This window comes from Nyctibius grandis, chromosome 4 (assembly GCF_013368605.1).
Source record: "Nyctibius grandis isolate bNycGra1 chromosome 4, bNycGra1.pri, whole genome shotgun sequence".
Classification (NCBI taxonomy): Eukaryota; Metazoa; Chordata; class Aves; order Nyctibiiformes; family Nyctibiidae; genus Nyctibius; species Nyctibius grandis.
The window spans coordinates 12,236,057-12,256,441 of record NC_090661.1 but is presented as its reverse complement, the minus strand read 5'-3'; the positions used below and the strand labels follow the sequence as shown (position 1 = coordinate 12,256,441).

At 41.7% G+C, this 20,385-nt stretch overlaps 1 protein-coding gene across 1 annotated transcript in view; it reads left to right on the top strand.

Annotated features, from left to right (window-relative positions):
- Nucleotides 1–20,385, top strand: part of SWAP70 (switching B cell complex subunit SWAP70) — a 44,225-nt gene that overhangs the window by 16,153 nt on the left and 7,687 nt on the right. The window contains exons 4-8 of the mRNA XM_068399411.1: nt 8,879–9,106; nt 12,730–12,876; nt 13,110–13,218; nt 15,054–15,235; nt 19,030–19,137. Coding sequence (XP_068255512.1) covers nt 8,879–9,106; nt 12,730–12,876; nt 13,110–13,218; nt 15,054–15,235; nt 19,030–19,137 — 774 coding nt within the window. The remainder of the gene's footprint in view (nt 1–8,878; nt 9,107–12,729; nt 12,877–13,109; nt 13,219–15,053; nt 15,236–19,029; nt 19,138–20,385) is intronic.

The following is a 20,385-nucleotide window of genomic DNA, read 5'->3' as shown; positions in this document are numbered from 1 at the left end:
CAGCCTGGCTTACCTGAGGGTAGATATTTCACATCTCCTTATTTGTTGGCATGGTTAAAAGCTTCAGAGCTGCTAGCTCTGGGGTGTCAGCGTGGCTCACTCGCTCCCCCTCCACCAAGCAAGCCCCTGGATTCGTGCTGCCTTCTGGCAGACGGGCTGCAGAGTCATCTCCAAGCCCAAAAGAGGTTTTCCAGATTTCATAACTGCTGTTGTTTGCTTTCCTTCCTATCCTTAATGTTCAGGGTTAACCTGTATTGCTCTTCTACTTGGATTATTTTTAAAATTCTTAGGGTGGATCTGTGTCTGCATCTCCTTGATTATGGCAAGATTTAAATTGTGCAATACTATTTAAAGAAAGCTTACAGAGCCTGACAAAGAAAGATTGCTCTGTTCTTATCATATACAATGCCTATATTCACACTAACCTTTTGCCTTAGACCACACAGGTAATGTAATCAGCCAGTGGAGGAATGCTGTCTGCTGAATGCACTCCTTTCTGGTTTGCATTGGTCCTCGTCGGCTTCTCTGTGCATCTGGAAAATTCCACATTTACTCATTTACCCTTTTACACAACATTCCAAAAGTAAAGATGCAAAGTCTCAGTTTCGGTCAGTTTTGCTTTTTGTTCTGTGTGACCTTTCATATCTGCCTTTTAAGTTCTTATGTCTCAGTTTTTTAGTGTTAAATCTAAACTCCAGATTTGCAAAGCATTTTTTTGTACAAACTTGCAGTTGTTGTCTTAGCACTGAGAAATTTCTACCTGAATGTAACTCTTTTCAATAGTATTCAAAATTATACTGGTACATAGTAAAGGCATTTTTCTTTCCACTTACTTTTTACGCCTTTCGAGTTCATAAGAAAGCTTGATTATATATTTAGTCTTCACCACTTTATATTGCATCCTGTCATTTAATTACAAAATGGCTTGCACATCATGTATAAAGTGAGGACATTTTTGCAAAGTGAAGAAGAGAGGAGAGGGTGATGGAAGCATCGCTGTTCTGTGATGTTTATGTTTTGGTGAGAGCAATGTAAACCTCTCATGGGTGACCATAGCTTCCCAGCCAGGGAGCAAGCTTTCCTTCCCTCCCTGTCTGTTGCTCTTATCCTTGGCCGAGAACATTGCAACACACGATTTACTGCAGTTTCTGGCTCAGAGTCCTTTGTGTGGGATCCAGCTGTTTCCTCTCCTCCCTCACTTCCACGTCGTAGGCTTTTGGGTTTCGGGGGTTTTGTTTCCCCTTTATAAGTAACTAGTAAACTTGCCTCATAGTTTCAGGTTGGAAGGGTGATCCCTTGAAGATTTTTGCGTCCCATCTTGTGGATGGGAAGCTTATGAGAGAACTTCTTAGGTCTCCAGTGAATGCGCTGATAGAACTTCATGTGGCTATGAGGATGCCTTCTCCTCCTCCTCCTTGGAGGAGCTGCTCTTTGAGACCTTCATGGGAATCTGATTCCCCACCCCGCCCCGAATGAGATAAGTGGTTTCTGCACTCATTTGAACAATTTCATATCTGGAAAACTCTCCTGCTTGGGTGCAGTTTCACCTTATTTGCCCTGCGCTGACTAAGTATTGAGGCTGCTGTCCTTCCTTCTTGCCCATGTTGTGTACTTTTGCACTAGTGCTGTGGTGCTAGGCCTTTCATATTAGACAGCTAATTGTGGTGAAGCTGTTAACCCCATCTGCAAAGTGTTACATGTTGATTCCCTGCCCAGGTGTTGAATGGACAGCAAATTTGGAACAGCTGCAGCTCAACCAGAGAAGGGAAAACAGGCTACTTAGTTAAGGTTTTGGAGACACAGGCTGAGGAAAGCTTTAGAAAGAGCAAAGTGAGGAAAACAGTTACAAAGAAGGAATTTGAAAGCAGTGGAGAGGTGACACAAGGACCAGAAGTTGCTTGTTTAGCAGAGGCCAGACTGAAAGCCAGAGGCAGCATCTGGCCTGTGCTCCTCACCTGCCATAGAAGGAGAGATGGCAGCCTTGCACTTGAGGGAAATAAGGTTAGTAAAATCCAGCATGGGGAAGGGCTTGGGTTGGGGTGTGTAGTTTTGGGTTGTGACTTCAAGCTTGAGAAGATCAGGGAGAAGTCAGGTCACAGAGAGACGGGAGCTAGTGGCTATGCAGGGCACTGGGCTGAGCTGGTAGTGGCCTTGGGCTCCAGTGTAGCTTCTGCTGGCAACTGGTGGGCAGCTGAGAGAAGTTAGGAGAGTTGGAAGGGAACAGAGATCCATGTGCTCATGTCCCAGGGAAATGCGAAATGGTATCAAATCTGAAAGCTTCATCCACTTTCAAGTGAGAAGCTTTGCTATACACAAAGTGAAACACTTCTGTGAACGGGATAAATGTGGTATTTCAAAGAGATACAGATGGACTGGAGAAAAACAATGCTGTATTTTGTTTGCTCTAGTTAAAATTAGTCCTGATGGACAGCTTTCAGAATTAATGCAATTCTTGGCTAACAACAGAACTGCCTCCTGGTGCAGGGGGCAGAGCTTTACCAAGCAGCTACATCACTAATGTGCCCAGAAAGTGGGGCATGGGTGGGAGCTCCTTCCCTTCCCTGCAGCCAGTCTTTTCCACTAGATCATCTGAGATGCAGACATCCAAATGTGTGTTTCCTTAAGCTCTTGCATGCATTGCCTCTTCATGAGAGGGGCAAAATAAAGGGAAGAAAGGTGGAGAGAACTGTAGCCATAGGAGGAGAAATATTTCTAGTCTGTTATGAGCTTCCCTGACAACTCACCTCTTAGCTGTTACAGACTCATTTGTGTGCCTTGGTATTGTTTAACCAGACATTTTCTGCTTTATAAAAAGGGTTCCAAACACTTCCCCTTTCTTATTTCGGGACATGTGACTGCAGCCTTGGGAATGCTTTATCGCCTGAAAGCTGTGGTATGTGGTTAGCTGTGTTTCTGGGCCATCCTTAATGGTGAAACTCGCAGATATTTACACTGCAAGCTGCACACTCTTTGTGTGTTGTAATCTAGTGTTCAGATAACTCGTTTTAAATAAGCCAAATGTATTTGGTGTCTTTGCTGTTCAAGCCTGTCTTCTTGAGGGAAGAAGATTTGTACAGCCATTTGTCACTTGTCCTCTAGCCTTCAACTAACATGCAGCATATCTAATCCTCCTAGTTAGGACAAAGAGGGTCTAAACCTTGTATGGCTTTCTGTGCCTTTGAAGATGAGGTGATGTTTTTTAGACTGAGGAGGTGAAAGGCTGAAGCTGTCCAGTGGTGACTCTTCTGGAGGCATTTCTTGCAGAAAAAGGTTTTTTGTGACCACGTTTGCTTCCTTGTTCTGCATTCTAGTATCAGAAACTGATACAATGAATGAAATACTGGGAATTGAACCTTGGCCGTTCAGAAATATAATCAAAACTGATACAACTAGAATGAAAGCTGCTTGTGTTGGTTTTTAATTGACCCATGACGTCTACAAGTTGATGGTTAGAAAGATGTTTAGTCACTTACGACTTGCGTCAGTTCTTCCCATTTCGCTACTCTTTTCCTTGATTGCTGCAAAAAAAAAGACAGTTTTCAGCTTATGCCGTAGGTTGCTCTTAGGATTTACATGTTTACGAGTTACACTGTTTTTTGAGTTGACCTTTATTATATTACTTAATGGTAATTTAATTTAATTTAAAAAAAAAAGAAGATAATGGCTTACACTGCATAATGAACATAGTTTTTGCAAAGTCTATTAATCCAGAGTAGTTATTGTCCCTGAAGTTTAATAAATTCTAGTATGGGGATTTTTTTGTTGGTGGAAAGGAAGAAACAAATATTTGACTTAAAAGTAAGTGATGTTCTGATGGGATGAAAAAAAGGAATTGATGATGACTGTGAAAGGGGATATAATTGCTTTCATGTCTCTTGTGCAGTAACATGTGCTTCCACAGAATTTTGTGCAACGTGAATAGACTTTTTACATCTGCTCTGTTAATATCACAAGCCTTATTTGAATAGCATGAACCAGAATAGCCTTGTCTGCTGTGCTCTGCTGGGCATGAAAGCCTCCTTGACATTATTTTTCATTTTTCATCTTCTAAGAGACCCACTTGTATATCAGAAAAATATGTGAAACATCTATGATACTTCATTCCCCATGGAGGATAGTGCCAGGAATACCTGGAAAAGCAAAGCAAACAGGTATTGAAACATGGGAAAAGAAAGTGCCCTCTGAAAGAAGGCACCAAACAGGCCGCATAGCTCATGTTAAAGAGCCTCTGTTCTTTATATTATTTTTGCTTTCTCTTGCAAAATTCTGGCTGAAAAGTTTCTGTTGATTTGAGATGGCAGCTGTTTTTCATACTGTGGAGCCAGTTGGTCCGTACTGGTGTATGTAGCATTAGCAGCCCCCTTGTGTTTTTACGTTCATGTCTGAAAGTGAGTAAGATCCAGTTGGAATAGCAGCAAACATCGCTTCATGTTTGCTTTTTGGCGCTCTACTTTTTAACCACAAGAGTAGGTTATGTTTGAGCCAGTAGACTTAATGTGTCAGTTATTTGCTGAGTTGACATATCGCTTTGTGGAGAAGGGGAAATGTCATTTGCTCTCAGAGGTTCCTCATTTGAGCACATAATGAATGGTCTCTTCTTTGCTTCCACGCTTACCAGCACTGTTCCATATTTATACCCTACCCCAACACCCACTGTTGCTATTGAGCAGATACGTTAGATAAAATTTTTCTGGGGATTTTGGTTAGCCGTGTACTTATCTGAATGCAAGATAAAGCTTGATTTTTATTTTTTTAATTTTAGAAATTAAAATGTAATATGCACAGGTTCTTTTTCAGTTAAGAAAAGTTAATGTATTTTAAAATAATGAGATATTTTAGGTACTTTAATGGGATTTGTGGTCATATTAGTGACTTGTAGATGGGGGTTAGCAGACTTAAATGTTTAAATCTGTTCTGATAATCAAAATAAGGTAAAATATGAAGAAATTATATTAAAGGAAAGGTTATGTTGACTTATTTTTAGTGCATTACATGATAATGTGTACTAGCCAAGAGTTTTGCATTGCTTCTTTTCCGGACCTTTAGTTTGATACACGTTGTTCATATGGCTTGAGCAAAAAAGTGAAAAAAATCTGTTGGGGTGTGTTTCTTTTTTGTGTGTCCCTTTGTCTGCAAGGGGGTCCTAGTACCTTGAGATAGTTAACCAAAGGAATTTGAGAGCTGCATGCCTCAAGCAGTGCAATTTCCAAGTGAAATCTTGGAACAATACATTTTAAAGTTCATTAAGTTTTAATGATTTTTTTTTTTAACTACTGTCTAGCATTTTGGCAGGTATATTATCTACCTAATTAAGCCTCAGTTATTTTAGCTTTCCTTTCAGCTGAAGTACAGGATTGTCGTTCAGAACTGGAGCTGCTCAGAGGGACTGAGCTGAGTGGCAGCATGTGTTTTGAACATGGGGGAAAAAGTTACTCCTGCATTGATGCCAGAGCTCATTTGAGCTCATCAAATCCAGGTTTTAGGAGGTTAGTTTTGAAGCAAGTTTGCAGTGCTGCTGTTCTTGCATGCTGTGAAGGGCTTTTTTGGGTGTTGTTTTGGTTTTTTTTCTATAAAACTTGCCTGGAGTAGGAAGTAAGCTGCTTCCTGCCTTTAACAGGCTGCTGAGGATTTATGGTAGTTGATGCTTGAAAGCCTTGGATTAATTTTTTGACTTAAGGATTTTGGAGAGTGAAAGCCTATTTTAAAGACTTTTAAAGGAATTAGTTACTGAATTTTACAGAAATCTAGTAAAAGTGATGTGTTGGTTGCTTGGGAGAGCATGCTAGAATTTCCTTGCTGTCATGTGACTATATTTACTTCAGTGATTCAGAGCCGTGCATGGAACCATGGCAAAGCAGAGTTTTATGACTTGTTCTGGTGAACAGTCTGAGCATGAGCAGGGGTGAACGTGGCACAGCCGAGCCCAGGCACTGCAGCAGCAGGACGCCCGTGCCACCCTCCGCGGCCTGCTGCACACTGCCTGCGCAGAGCGGGTGAAGCGGACGTGTGCGTATGCCCTCCCCTGGGAGAGCTTTCCTCAAACGGCAGATGGGCACAGCACAGAGCTGAAAGTCATCTTTGCTGATTACCATAAACCTTGTACCCTGTGATAGTTGCATGTGTCTACAATTTGAATGCCACTTCTGTAGAGGCCTCTGTTCAAATCGCATATTTGCTAGTAAGAATTGCATGAGAAGCTAAAAATACTTAAATGCCTTAGTCAGTGAAGCTCAAATGAAAAGCAATGCTCTCTACAACTTCTGTACTCACCCTGGAGGCGTATTTTCTGCATGGTTAGCCTGTCTTCTCTTAACACACTGTTTACGAGGAAGATACGACAGCCACATCTGGGAGGGATATGTGCTACCCACTCATTCAACGGAGCGGGAACTTTCCTCTAGACCATGCAGTGGCTGTCAGTAGCTTCTCCACTTTGCTGTAGCATTAGTCACAGAATCACAGAATGGTTAGAGTTGGAAGGGACCTCTGGAGATCATGTAGTCCAACCCCCTGCCAAAGCAGGTTCCCCTAGAGCACGTTGCACAGGGTCGTGTCCAGGCAGGTTCTGAATAGCTCCAGAGAAGGAGACTCCACAACCTCCCTGGGCAGCCTGTTCCAGTGCTCTGTCACCCTCAAAGTAAAGAAGTTTTTCCTCGTATTGAGATGGAACTTCCCATGTTTCAGCTTGTGCTCATTGCCCCTTGTTCTGTCACTGGGTACCACTGAGAAGAGTCTGGCTCCATCTTCTTGACACCCACCCCTAAGGTATTAGTCCATGTGCTACTAGAGTAGAGGCTCTGAGACTAAGAACAGTTACTGAGCTGAAATAGTAAGCAAAGCCCACCGATCTGGAGGGTGAATTGGGTAATTTACTGCTTTGCCAGATGCATGTGTTCTGGTACACACTTATGTGCTTCTTTATCATAGATGGGAGGGAAAGGAAGGGATTTGCCTGTACTAGTTGCAAGAAAGAGAAGCAGCAGCCACAAAATTAGCATGCATGCTGCATCAAAACCTTGAGGCCTGGGAGTTCTTGTGGTGAAATGTGTGGGGAGCAACATTACACTATTTCTTTGTACTCCCAAATCTCTTACGTAGAGACAGGCGGGTGCTCAAAAGCCTATTAGACCAGCTGAAAGGTGACTCTGAGCTGTAGCTGAGAAGTTAATTTATTCTGTGGTGAAACATCCTCTGGCTGTCTCAGCTGGGGTTTTTCTTACCTGTAGGAGAAATTGCATTGTGCTTTCAAGCAGTGCTGAGGAACAGAGGCGAACCAGCACCAGTGATTAGAACAATGAAGTCCTGGAAAGCATTTGTTTCCACTGCTTTTTAATGAGGCATGTTTGTGCTGTACACCTTAGTCATTTTTGATAATGGGATTCAGACTCGTGAGTCAGTGTTTCCAAACCCACACCTAAAAATAGGTAAACTGAAAATGGAGCAGACGGTCCTGAAGGACTAACCTTCAGAAAAGCAGCACTTGAGGAAATTTGTGTTATTTCCACGTGCACAGAGAGAACCTGAAAGGGTCGTGTTGCTTTCCCTCCCCACCTCCGCTGGGCAGCCAGCAGTTGCTACCCTGTCGCATCCCTCCTGCCTGTAGAGAAGCCGGGCAGCCAGGAGGAGCCCTCCTGCAGCTTTGTGGACGAACCTACCAGGAACTGGTTCTGTGCTGGCCGTGTGGTGGATGGAGACAAAGGCCAGCCCTTGGGGGAGCTGGTGCTGCCCTGTCCCTGCGGTGGGCTGGTGCAGGAGGGTGGTCCGGTGTGAGGTTACTGAGCACCCTCTCCCCAGACTTCCTCCTTAGGGAGGGTGCAGGCAGCTTTACTGTCTGCTTTGGCTGGTTGCTGAAGGCAGTTGGGTTCCCTGCAAAGCTGGCGAGGAAACACAGTGAGCCATAACCCAAGGTAGCAGAAGGCCACATTAGCTTGGTCTGGGTTAAATGCTGTACTTGATATCCTGTGACTTCAGTCATGGAAACTTAGAAGTGTGGCTTTTACTTGTCTGTGTAGAGGTCTTTGTAGGAAAGCTCTCACCAATTCTTTTGTTTAAAGAGCTGTTTAAAGCATTTTACAGCTCAAAGCTGTAGATGGGCTTAGTTTTAAATACTACCTTGTTTAAAGAGTGAACAGTGATGAGTTTAAAAACAACATAAAAACCAGACAGAAGAAGAAACGCAGCCCTTTTTCCCTCTTTTTCGTTCTTGTGTTTATTTTGACTAGTGTTATTAGTGTTATTACCCTGTGTATGGTAATGCTTACAGAATGATGAAAGATTAAAGGAAAAGGAGAGTTTATTTTGGAAACAATAAAAGTGGAAGTGAAAAATTTGTTCTATAACTTCTCTTGATACATCTGCCAAGATTGTGTCCAGTGATGGAGTGCTTGAGAGCTGGAGCAGATGGGTCAGGTGAAGACTAAGATATGTGATCGTACCTTGATAGTTTTTCATTTCACTTCTTGTCCAAACTGCCATCTTTTCTTATTTTTTTCTAATCTGTTTGCTTTTTATCTTACAAGAATACTTTTTGAAACATCTTGCTTTCTCACACTTCAGTCATCACGGTTTGGAAGCTGTTGCAGGGAAGGTCCCGTGTGTTCTGTAGGAATCTGAAATATTAAAAGAGGCTGTCAGACTCAATTCTTTCTTTCTTTACTATGAAGAGAGTAGCTGCGGGATGGGCTTGGCAGTCAAAAGTTCAGCTGAGACAGGAGCCTAAAATATTTGCTAATTAAACCACCTGCCTTTGGGGGCCTACATGTGAAAGTAGGAATCTGTTTGTAGTGATAGTCTCTAGAGAAGCTTAGTTTATAGATCTGAAACGCTTGGTTTCAATGCCTGCTGAAAATGATTAATTTCTGTTTGTATTTCTGTACAGATTGAATATTTACTTAAAAAACTCACTGAAGCAATGGGAGCAGGCTGGCAGCAAGAGCAGTTTGACCATTATAAGATCACTCTCAATGCCAGTCGAGAAGGTCTTTCTGCGTGGGAGCTCATTGATCTCATCGGAAGTGGGCAGTTTAGTAAAGGGATGGACCGACAGACGGTGTCCATGGCAATCAATGAAGTCTTTAATGAGCTCATATTAGATGTACTCAAACAGGTAAGAACCACGGAGAAGTAATGTTTTAAAGTAGAACAATTTGCTGCATAATTAGAAAATGTTCAACTTGGACTGAAATTTCTTTACCTGATGGATAATGAGCAAGGGGAAATTAGGTAAATTACTTATAAGGGTTCTTTAATATGAGCTTATTTTTATAAAAGAGAAATTGTGCCGCTGTTTGGGTTGTTGTAATTGTTGAAGCATTATGAATGAATTGCTTGTCGGTAGAGTTTGTTTTTAGAAAGTAAAAGTAGTGTGCTCTGACTTGAAATACAGCCTTTTTTATACCAGTATCAACTGCTTGTTAGCTGACAGAATAGCTGCAACATGCTGTCAGTTCTTAAACTGGTGACAGCTCTTCAGTCTTTGAAAATACTTTTTCTAGTTGCAGTTATGTTGTAGCAAATATAAGTTGTGCTGATGATAACCTCCATATTCTGACAAGGAGGTCTGGTCAAAGGTATTGGTCCATCTGAAAGGTCTGCTTCTAAGTTGCCCCCACTTCAACAGGGCAAAATGGTGTAGAAGAGCTCCAGAGCTCTCTCCCTTCTTCTGCTTAGCAGGCTATGTGACTGACAACTTGTTTACCTGTACTCAAACACCAGAAGTCATGCTGGCCTTTATAGTCTTAGCAAACTTCTGTCAGTTTCTTCAGATTTCCAGTGGCTGCTTTATCAGTTTAGGAATGGCTTTTAAAACTGCATTTCTTTCATGTGAAGTATAAATATCACAGGGAGGGGGTCACAGCAGAGCTTACCTAGAGAGCTCTTTAAAATTGACTTTTACCTGACAGAGAATTTTTTTCATCTTTGATTTCTTGGCTTCTTGGTGAGGAGAGAAACAAAGGCTTTCTTGGCAGGCTTTCCTAAGCTGTTCTGAAGAAACCATCAGAAGGTCTTAGCACAGGAAATTCTTTCAGAATATCCACAGAACAATGCAGAAGTCTATTTTTGTTAACTGCTGGTTGCATGTTGGAGGTGAGGGCTGGGGACACATGCGCGCACACACACACATGGTCAGATGAGGGCAAAATGAAGTCATTCTGCTGTTTAATATCATGAAAATAAAATAACTGGTGTCAGGTCAGTCCTTCCGCTTGAAACTGTGAGGAAATCAGATTTCTTTTCAGTTTTGATACTGCGTTGTGTGTCTTTCTCCTCCCTGCACTGCCCCCCCCCCCTTTTTTTTTTTCTTTTAGCTGTCTCCTGTCTTTCCTCTCTTGGTGACTGGGCCTCTTTCTCAAGGATATCTTGAGTGCCTTTGAATGGTTCCTTGACACTTAAAAATAGTTTGCGTCAAGGTTTGGCCCAGGGCCTCCTGGACAGTCACTGGCCTAATGGAGAATGGAGTTCCCCGCATGACTTACAGACGTCTGGTTCAGTCACAGCTTGTACCCTGATAACCTTGTTGATTCACAGAATTGTCCTGTTTATTGCAGTATATGATTACTTCAAGGTATTAATGAATGACGTACCGTATCGTAGCCAAGTCTCATACTACCCTTTTTATTGTACACTTATCCTGGATCTCCATGGCTTCTGGAGGGTAACAGTGATAATTAAATTTGTCATACTTAGTTTTCTGAAAGATGTGTCCCTCGTGATAGTTGGTGTGACAAGATCCCCAGGAACTGTCAGTGAAGACAGTTCTTCACTGTTGGAAGAACATCTTGGAAGTTGTTCAACATTCTTGTTGAAGTTCATCTTGGAAGATGAGAAGCAGCTGGTGCACAGAATTAATAAATAAAGATATTGCAGAAATTTGAGGGGAAAATACCATTCTGACTTGGCTTGAAAGAAAATTCTGTATGTCAGGAGGGGGAAAAACACCTGGTTATGACTTAAACTGTGTAAGGCATGAAAGTGAAGCTGCAGGAATCCTTCACACGCCCTTGCGACCACCCAGACCTTGGGCCTGAGCATGGAGGCAGCGAGCAAAGCTGCTTCTCTGCGCATTCCTGTTTTGGAGCAAGGGGGTGAGATGGCAAGGGAATAGGCACGGCCTTGGCTCTGGCCACGTTTAACTGGCTAGAAAAGCTGAGCACAGATAAGCTGTATGTGTAGGGTGGTGGTTGGTTTTTTTTTGGGGGGGGGGAGGGCGTTTAAACAAAACAGCTTCTCTAGCTGTCCTGAATTTTTTTTCCCTTCAGACCTGTACAGAAAGACACCTTTGACTTAAATATGCCTCAGCACATTTATTTGCTTGTACCCAAAATTGCTATAGCTAAAAGGCATTACAGAAAAATGTACCCTGGTCTCCTTTCCAACTTTTCCATCCTTTTAATCTGGAATACTTCGAGTACAGTGCTTTCTGTATGGCTTGTTCACAGCGATATTGATGTAGGTGTTTCAGTTTCATTTGTGATTGGACTTTTTTCTGAAGTTAGGAGTCGGATAAAAGTATGTAAGTAATTGGGGAATATGATTTCAGAAATGGCAGGTATAGCTGAAATACTGGCAAACTTTGAAACTCTGGATTAAAAACTGACTAGGTCACAGCAGTGCCTGTGATAAGATCACTAAAAATCAAATGCCTGAAAGAAGGACCAATTATTATGTCATTCCCTGTGCACCCTCTTTTCGATGAGATGGTTTTTGAATTGCCGTAGCCACGCTGGATAATGTATAACAGGGTTACTGGTATAACTGCACTTAGTATTGCTGCTTTTGTTTTAGATATGTTAATATTCAATAGAGGCAAACTGTACAATTTGATCATGATACCAGCCCTATTTATTGTCATTACAGAAGACTATAATTTTTATTCTTTTATTTGTATAAAGCTCAGTGGCAAAGTGTGGGCCTCTCTTCCTTCTTTTGAAATAGTCTTGTTAAGGCTTGCAAGTGTTTTTCTCACATAGGAAGTTGAGTGGATCATCTTTCAAGGAAAATAAAATACTGTGAGTGAAATCTTGGCATTATTTAAATCAAGATACAACTCTGTTCCTTTAAGGGAAAATCCAGGCTTCTCCAGTGTTCCCATATCCTGTCCAATAAAGAAGCCAGGAGTATGGTTCTGCTATCGGTTTCTCTAACATACTCGTTGAAGTATCCTGTATGGGATCACTTCTTCAGTGGGGTGCAGCTAAACAAGTGTGTTGGCAGGGTGGAGCCACTCCCAGGACAGAGGTGCTTCTGCTTTGTCCCTGGGAAAATCCCGCAACAGACTGGATTTACAGTGTGTAGGGGCAGGCCCACGTCTGTCACTGGGACGTGCATCCACACAGGACTGACTTTTAATAATGGTAATGTCATTGAAGTATTACAGGTGAGTCTTAACGGTGGTAAATGTCTCTGCTTGACTGACCAAAATTAAATAGTAAAGGTCATCAGAGTCATCATAATGACTTGATAATGATGTAATAATAATAATAATAATAATTGTTCAGTTCTTCAGATAACACAATTACTTTAAAAACTGGACAGAAGAACAGTGAGTAGTTTCTTATGGGCTAAACAATTAGCAGTGTGCTGGTATTAGGAGTGGAAGCGTGTAGGTGAAGTATTTAGGGCCTTGAGCTAACTTTTCTATGTGCTTTATTGCGCCTTTAAGCCACACACCAAAAGACCAGGCGGTTCAGCAGAGGCTGGGCATTTCAGTTGATCCGTTGCTTTTTACAGGGCTATATGTTGAAAAAAGGTCATAAAAGGAAAAACTGGACAGAACGATGGTTTGTGCTAAAACCCAATATTATTTCCTACTATGTAAGTGAAGATTTAAAGGACAAGAAGGGAGACATCATACTGGATGGCAACTGTTGTGTAGAGGTAAAAAAAAACCCTATGAATGTCTCTAAAGATAACAATCCTTTTTGTGTGCGGGATGGACTCCTGATACTTTCGTTCATGGAATTTTTTTTTACTTTATATAAAAACAGTTCATAAACGCTCTTTTTATAAAGGTTCTTAGTGCTGGTATTTGTAGCTCTGCATACGTGGGGCTTGACAATATAATTTAGATTTCAGTGTTTGCAAGGCTAATCCTTTGTTACCCATTCTAGGCCTTGCCTGACAAAGATGGAAAGAAATGCCTTTTTCTCGTAAAATGTCTTGATAAAAGCTTTGAGATCAGTGCCTCCGATAAGAAGAAGAAGCAGGAGTGGATTCAAGGTGAGATTTCAAAAATCTTAGTTATGTGCAAGTTAAGGTAAGCTGAAGTCTTACAGCTGTGCTTTACTCAGATTTGAAATTATTGGTCTTGTGATTTTTGGTGTCTCTGTTTTGGGCACATGGAAAGGATCTTTAAGGAGCATGAGACTCGGGAAGAACTAAGGATCCATGTAAGGGGAATCAGTTTGTCATTGAGGTGTCTCAATTTAAGCAGCCATAACTAAAATGAAATGGATATTGTTGTTTTTTTTTTTTTTTTTTTTCTATATTGGCTGTACTTCTAGGGGATGGGAAAGGGAAGGGGAATACATTGTAAATTGTTGCTTTTGGGGAGAAAGGGAAAGCTTGTTCAGTTCAGCATCACAAAATACTGTCTTTGCTTTTGCAGTTTTGCTTGAGGTAATATGATTTGGTGAGCTGAGGATAAGGCTGGGAATTGGGGCTTCCTTTTCTGTTCCCACGGTGAAGTTACTCCTTCTGTGAGACCTTCCCAGATGTGTGCTGAGTGATAGTTACATGCATGTTTTGCAGAGCAAGATAGAAGCCTGTGCAAAGCCACTGTTGCCAGTGCCATTGAAGTATGTACAGCATTTAACTATTTGGAGCTGTGTGCTTTCATTTGTGCTTCACTCTTTACCTAAAGCACATGTTTAATTGCACCAGAGTCTGATGCATGATGAATGATTACTTAGTTCCAAAAGGAGATCTTTTTTCACAGTTGTAGTCGGTGAATAAAATATCAAAACCATCTGCCACTCCTCAGGTTTGCTTTCTGAATATTTCCTCAGTGAATATAAGTGAATGAGAGCTACTTTCTTACTGGGAGAAAGTTTTCCCTTGGAGTATCAGTAAGAATAAAGGGTTTAAGGATGGTTCTAGGGGAGTGAGTGAGTGATGTCTATATTAGGTAACATCTTACTGCTTGATTAGTGTCAATAAATCTAGGTAGTAAGAAATCTTGAAGTGTTGGGGTTTGGTTTTTCTTTTTTTAGCTAGGTGTACAAGTGACTTGTATGTATGTCTGCTGCCTGTAAGAAATCAACATTGGAATTGACATAATGCATTGGAATTGCTGGACCTTATGCTTGTAGCACACAGCCAGTACTGAAAGCCAAGTGTCTTTCACTTTTGGTTTGTGTTGACAGCTAGCCTGATGAGAATTAGGAGAACTGACAACAGTTATTTCTGATTTTAAAATACATTAAAAAAAACCAAACAAACACAAAAACCAAAACCCACACCACCACAGGTATTCATTCACTAAGGCTATCCAGAAAGTTTAGCATTTCTCTTCACTGGTGTTTGGTTTGCCCCCCCAGTTCAAGAAAGATAAGGAATTACTGGGGAGAGTCCAGCGAAGGGCTACAAAGATGATCAGAGGACTGGAGCATCTCCCTTATGAGGAGAGGCTGAGAGAGCTGGGTCTGTTCAGCTTGGAGAAGAGAAGACTGAGGGGGGGATCTTATCAATGCTTACAAATACCTTAGGGGTGGGTGTCAAGAGGAGGGGGCCAGACTCTTCTCAGTGGTGTCCAGTGACAGGACAAGGGGCATTGGGCACAAGCTGAAACATGGGAAGTTCCATCTGAAAATGAGGAGGAACTTCTTTACTTTGAGGGTGACAGAGCACTGGAACAGGCTGCCCAGGGAGGTTGTGGAGTCTCCTTCTCTGGAGCTATTCAGAACCTGCCTGGACACGACCCTGTGCAACGTGCTCTAGGGGAACCTGCTTTGGCAGGGGGTTGGACTACATGATCTCCAGAGGTCCCTTCCAACCCTTAACCATTCTGTGATTCTGTGTTCTACTTTTCCTCTGCCTTGCACACTCCTTTCCAGCCATACAGACCACTGTAAACCTGCTGAGAGCAGGGAGCCCTCCACCCCACAAAGAAGCACGCCAAAAACGAAAAGAATTGCGCCAGAAGCTGTTAGCTGAGCAAGAAGAGCTGGAGCGGCAGATGAAAGAACTGCAAATGGCCAACGAGAACAAGCAGAAGGAACTGGAGACTGTGCGAAAGGTGGGAGTGCGAGCTGCTGACCGTCATGCTTTGAGCTCAGTCTCTGGTTGAGATGGGCTTCTTAGGCATCTGTTTCCTGTTCAGGTGTTCAGACAGAGGAGGTGAGCTCTTGTCAGCACCAGCCCCCTAAGCAAGTGGATCTGGTGGTTGAGCCTGCAGTAAAGCCTTCAGTGGTGACTGCAGCAGTTTCTAAGGACTGTTCAGCAGGCTTGGGGAAACTCATGTGGCTCAGCCCTGTCCCCTGTACTTACGAGGGTGTTGTGAAACAAGTGTAGACGAAAAACCTCAGCTGGGTGGATGGTGTTTGCGGACGCGAGAGTCTAGTGTTTTCAGTTAACTTGTGGGGTTTTTTTTGTTTTTCTTTGCTGTCAGACATCTGTCAAACTTCAGGCTTTTCATTAATATTCCAAAGTTATGTTATGTGAATTGTATGTGTGGGGGAACGCTTCTCTTCACACAAACGTAGTTTCCAGAAATGATACATAAATTTGGTTTACAAAGAGTCCACAGATGCAAAGTGATTTTTGAGTATGTATAGGCATAATTTTATTAGAATAGTTTGGGAGAGATTTATAGAGCTGAGATACATAGCAACCATTTATAAACTGTTTAAATGCGTGTTCCTTGTAAGTGTTGGATTGACTTGTAAAAGCATGAGAACTGGACTAGAAACTTCTGAGTATTAGCAGAAGACTTGCTGAATATGTTATTTTCCTTGTAGACAGCTTTTCAGTCTAACGACTGGCAGGAGAGACCAAGGTGCCTTTGCTGTGCCTGCACACTCGTAACAGTAGATTGAACATGCTGATGGCTCTTTGTGCTTTGGAACAACTGGTACCTCTGCTATAGTTCTCCACCGAGACTTGATTAGTATCCAGATATATCTTCTGGCTTTTCTTTTTAAAGACTTGAAAGAAGAGTTACTCTGGCTTTTATTGCCGTGATACCTTTTAATGAGGAGTGTGCCTTGGAAATAACTTAGAATGCCATCAAATGCCTCCCTCCCCACCATTTTGGCTGCTGAGTCCCTGCTGCTAGAGCAGTCCAGATCTTTGGCCTGTGCTTAGTCTAGAGAGTCTTTCATTCACTGTCTTCCTAAATTAATTTGATTTTTTTTTTTTTTTTTTTTTTTGCATTCCCATTTAGGACAAGTCTGCATTTTGCTTGACTTTTTCATAAATGAAAAACACTAATTTTATCCCTCAGTTAGTTAGAAAAAAAATTAATGATCTTTGCGGGGGCGGGTGGGCAGGTTGGGGAGCTATAAATATTGTGAGAACGTGTTAAAGGTGCCAAGTCGAGAAAGCAAATAAAATAATCCAAAATATATATATTTTTTTAAAAGTCATTAAGTCACAATTTGTGGTGAGGAGAAATGTGTCTTTTTTTTAATTACCCTTGCACTGACAGTACTGTGTGCATACTATTCTGTTTGCATTAAATGGAATCTGACAGTGGAAAACCATTTTTAAATTTAATTTTAGCACCATGTGTTTAAGATTCAGAATGCAAAAATATGGTTTAAAGGTTAGCCTGTGTTACGTGTGAGTTACTGGTAAGTAATATACCTGCTAACAGAAATTGTAGGACTGGATTTCAGTGTTGAGTTTACTTTATGGAGAAAAAGTTAGGGGGAAGATAACGTGAGAGCAACCCCAAAGGAGCATAGGATGTTGACAGGCTCCAGGGAGTTTTGTAGAAATCACAATGGATAAACTAAAGAGAGTTGCAGCAAGAAGCAGCTTTTGAAGTGGACTGGATTAAAATGACTTCTCTGGGAAAGTAGTTTAGTCTCTAACATGAATTACTGCGCTTTGACTAAGTGGAATTAGTGGGGAGGTACTGTGCTGGAAGAACTTAAAGTGTTTGATTAGTTAGAAAAATGTTCTTCAAGAAAAAGGCTTTGTAAATAGTTCAGGAAACTGAATTGTTCTGGAAACCTTAGAGTTAGATTTGCTTCTGAGTGAGCCACCACTTATGCAGCATCTGCCAAAGTGCACTCTGAGACTCGTTTGTGTTTTGATAGCGCCTGCAGTAGAAAATTTCAGAAGAATAAGAGCCTTTGTCTAAAAGAGATTTTTTTTTTCATTTTTTTTTTTTAAATGGAATTTTAAGATACACACACTGAACAGACTGAAAGGTAAGTTTTTCTTGCCAAGAGAGCATGCACAAGACTTGTGCACCCTTTCTGTTTCAGTTTGGGGTCTTGCATGGGCTTCAGAGACTCTGTGCTACCGAACCCCAGCTGGAATGGTGTGTTCCTGTCTATCCCCCTTCCCTCCCCCCCTGCCAATGTTTAGGACTTTTCCCTAAACTGCATAGTGGGTGCCAGTAACATTACCTGCCAGGAACTGATGTCCTCTGACGTTAATTAAGCAGGAAGTTGCTGATAAAGAGTGGACAAACTGTATTTTCTTGCTGAGCGCTCTGGCAAAAGCCTAGCACCCACCCTTGCCTGTGACTCTGCACGTTCGTCCTCTCGGCTCACAGTATTGGCAATGTTTGTTTAATTTCAAAGCGAGGAAGGAAATCAAAAGAAAATTTCACTTAAATAGGCATCTTGGATTTGACTACAATTACGTGCTTTTAAATGTTCTGGCAGAGGAGCAATACTACTTCTAAAAGACTGACATTTAAGTCTTTAAAGGAAAGCAATTCTGTACTAACATCTACAGCTTAAAAACAAACTAGGAGCCTTCTCCTTCCCTTCTTCCCATCTATTTCAGACTAGAGTGACATCACAAGCACTTAAAGGAATGAAAGTTTTAGCTTGGCAGTTTTAATCATTTAGGCATCTCATTAGTTCATCTAGGTTGTGTGAGGGAGGATGGTTTCAATGTGGTACCTAACAAAAAATACAAAAGAAGATGGGTGTCCGACTCTTACTGAAGGTCGGCGGAAGCAATTTCACCAGCCTAGCGTATTACAAAAGAAGGGTGCTTGCTTTCTGTTTCCTCTGAAGCATCAGATAAGTTTCTTAGGAAAATTCTGTGACAGAATTATTTTATTTTCAGTATTGGTGAAGTTTTGGCTGGTACTTGTGCATTCTAAAAACACATGCTATCTAAATACTGATGAAAGGAAAAACTGTAATGACTATCCTTATTTGTGAAATCAAGATGCAAAAGAAGTTAAATAAGTTGCAAGAAGGCGTGACAGTACCAGCAGCTGTTTCCTAGGCCTTAGCTCTGACCAGGCTAATTTTTCCCCTAATTTCAAGTGATGATTATTAACTAGAATTTTATTTACCGTACATGGTAATTTAGGGGATGTTAAAGGGATGTGATTCAGAATAGCACAAGTACTTATTATAGTCGATGTGTGTGGCACTTCTGCTTTCCCATGGCAATTTAGTGCTTCTCAGTTCTGTTTCTGTATGAACTCTATGCACACTGGCGTGTTTTCACTGTTGGAACTCCTGTGCAGTCCTGCCTGCGATGTGGTTTTCCATCGTAGTTTTCTATCCCATATGAGATAGAGAAGGAAATGCAGGGATTTCTATCGGTTGTGCAAAGCAGGACTCAAGGGCAACTTGGAGGAAGCCTGATAATTAACTTTCCATTGACAAATTTAAAATCACCTTGCAAATAACAAGATCTAAAATTATATTTAGAGATTGAGAATAGACTCAGACATTTAAAAAAAAAAAAAAAGCTGGTGCCCTACTGCTTTTGAAGGTTTCTTCCATTTTTTTTTAAAAAACAAATTGTTAAATAAAATTCCATTGCCCTCAGATGTTTAGTTTTGACAAACTGGTTTTTCCTTCTTTTCTCTCCCCCCTCCTTCTCTTCCAGCAACTGGAAGCAGCAGCTGCTCGTGCTGCTGAGGAAGAGAAGAAAAGACTTCAGACTCAAGTCGAATTACAAGATCGCTTCAGTTTGGAGCTGGAGAGAGAAAAAATGGTGAGTAGTGCACACAGGTTTTTGCTATGATTACACAGAGTGAGCAACGCATTCAGCAATGAACATCCCTCACAGGCAGTCACTGAAAGGACTCCGCAGATTTTGCAGGAGGCTGGAGAATGCAACCTGCGTTGCATTTATTAGAGATGTAGGAATAAAATATTTTTACTAGTGAATTCAAACACTGGATCAGCTTGCCTACAATTTGTATAGCATTCAAAGCTTAAATATTATTGGAAAATTGGGGAAAATTTGACTGTTTGAAAGATAAATGCAGACTGAAGTTATCCTTGCAGTGTTCAAAGATGGAGAACCTGAGACCAGTACATACTATATGAGTATGCAAAAAGAACACAGGCATAATCAAAATGCATTTTAGGAATTTTCTGACTTGAATGTATTCCTAAAACTATTGCTTTTTTATACTGTGTGTTCTTTCATATTTACATACGCACAAACATAAAAAAAATAAAATAAATATTTTAGCTTTACAATGCTGTTTCTATAATCCACACTGAGAATTTCCAAAATAACTAATTTTAAATCTTCAAGGGCTTTGTCAGGCATAACAGGCTTTTCTGTTAGCTGGAGAACAGAAGTAGAAACAGTCAAGTTGGAACATCTCGGGACCAAATGCACACGGTGCTGCTTTATGGGCTGAGTGTGAATTCCTGAATACCATCACTTTCCGGGTCAGTGGGATTTCGGTTAGCTGAGGGAAAGACGACTGCAGCCCAGCAGAGCAGGACGTGCCATCCCCCCACACTTGACAGCAAGCCTTTCTTGCTGACTTCAGCTGTGCTTACCTCTGTGAAGTACATGTTACGTGTCGCTAAATGCTGAGATGTTGGTGCTTTATCCCGACTCAGTTCCAAGCCAGCTGACAGCTGTTGTCCCCAGCACAGCGAGGGGCTGAGCGGGAGGACGGCTCTGGTGCCGCAGTGCCCCTGGTTTCCCTCTCAGGTCAGTGAAAGGCGGGGAATGAGGATTAGAGACTGGGTGACTGTGGACTGAGGAAGGTGAGGCATCCCCTCACCTTCCTCTGTCCCTTACCGTTGTTTTTTGTTATAGTTGCCGTCTCTTAGCAAAGCCAATCTTCTTAGCTGATTTCCAACCCTTTATCCATCCTGTGCTGTCGTGGTGCCATCGTCCAGATCTAAGCATGTGAAATACACTGCTGCCAAGGGAGGGCTTGCCTGAGGAAAGGAGTGGAAACAGTGTAATTAAACCAGCCTGACCTTTGTGTCT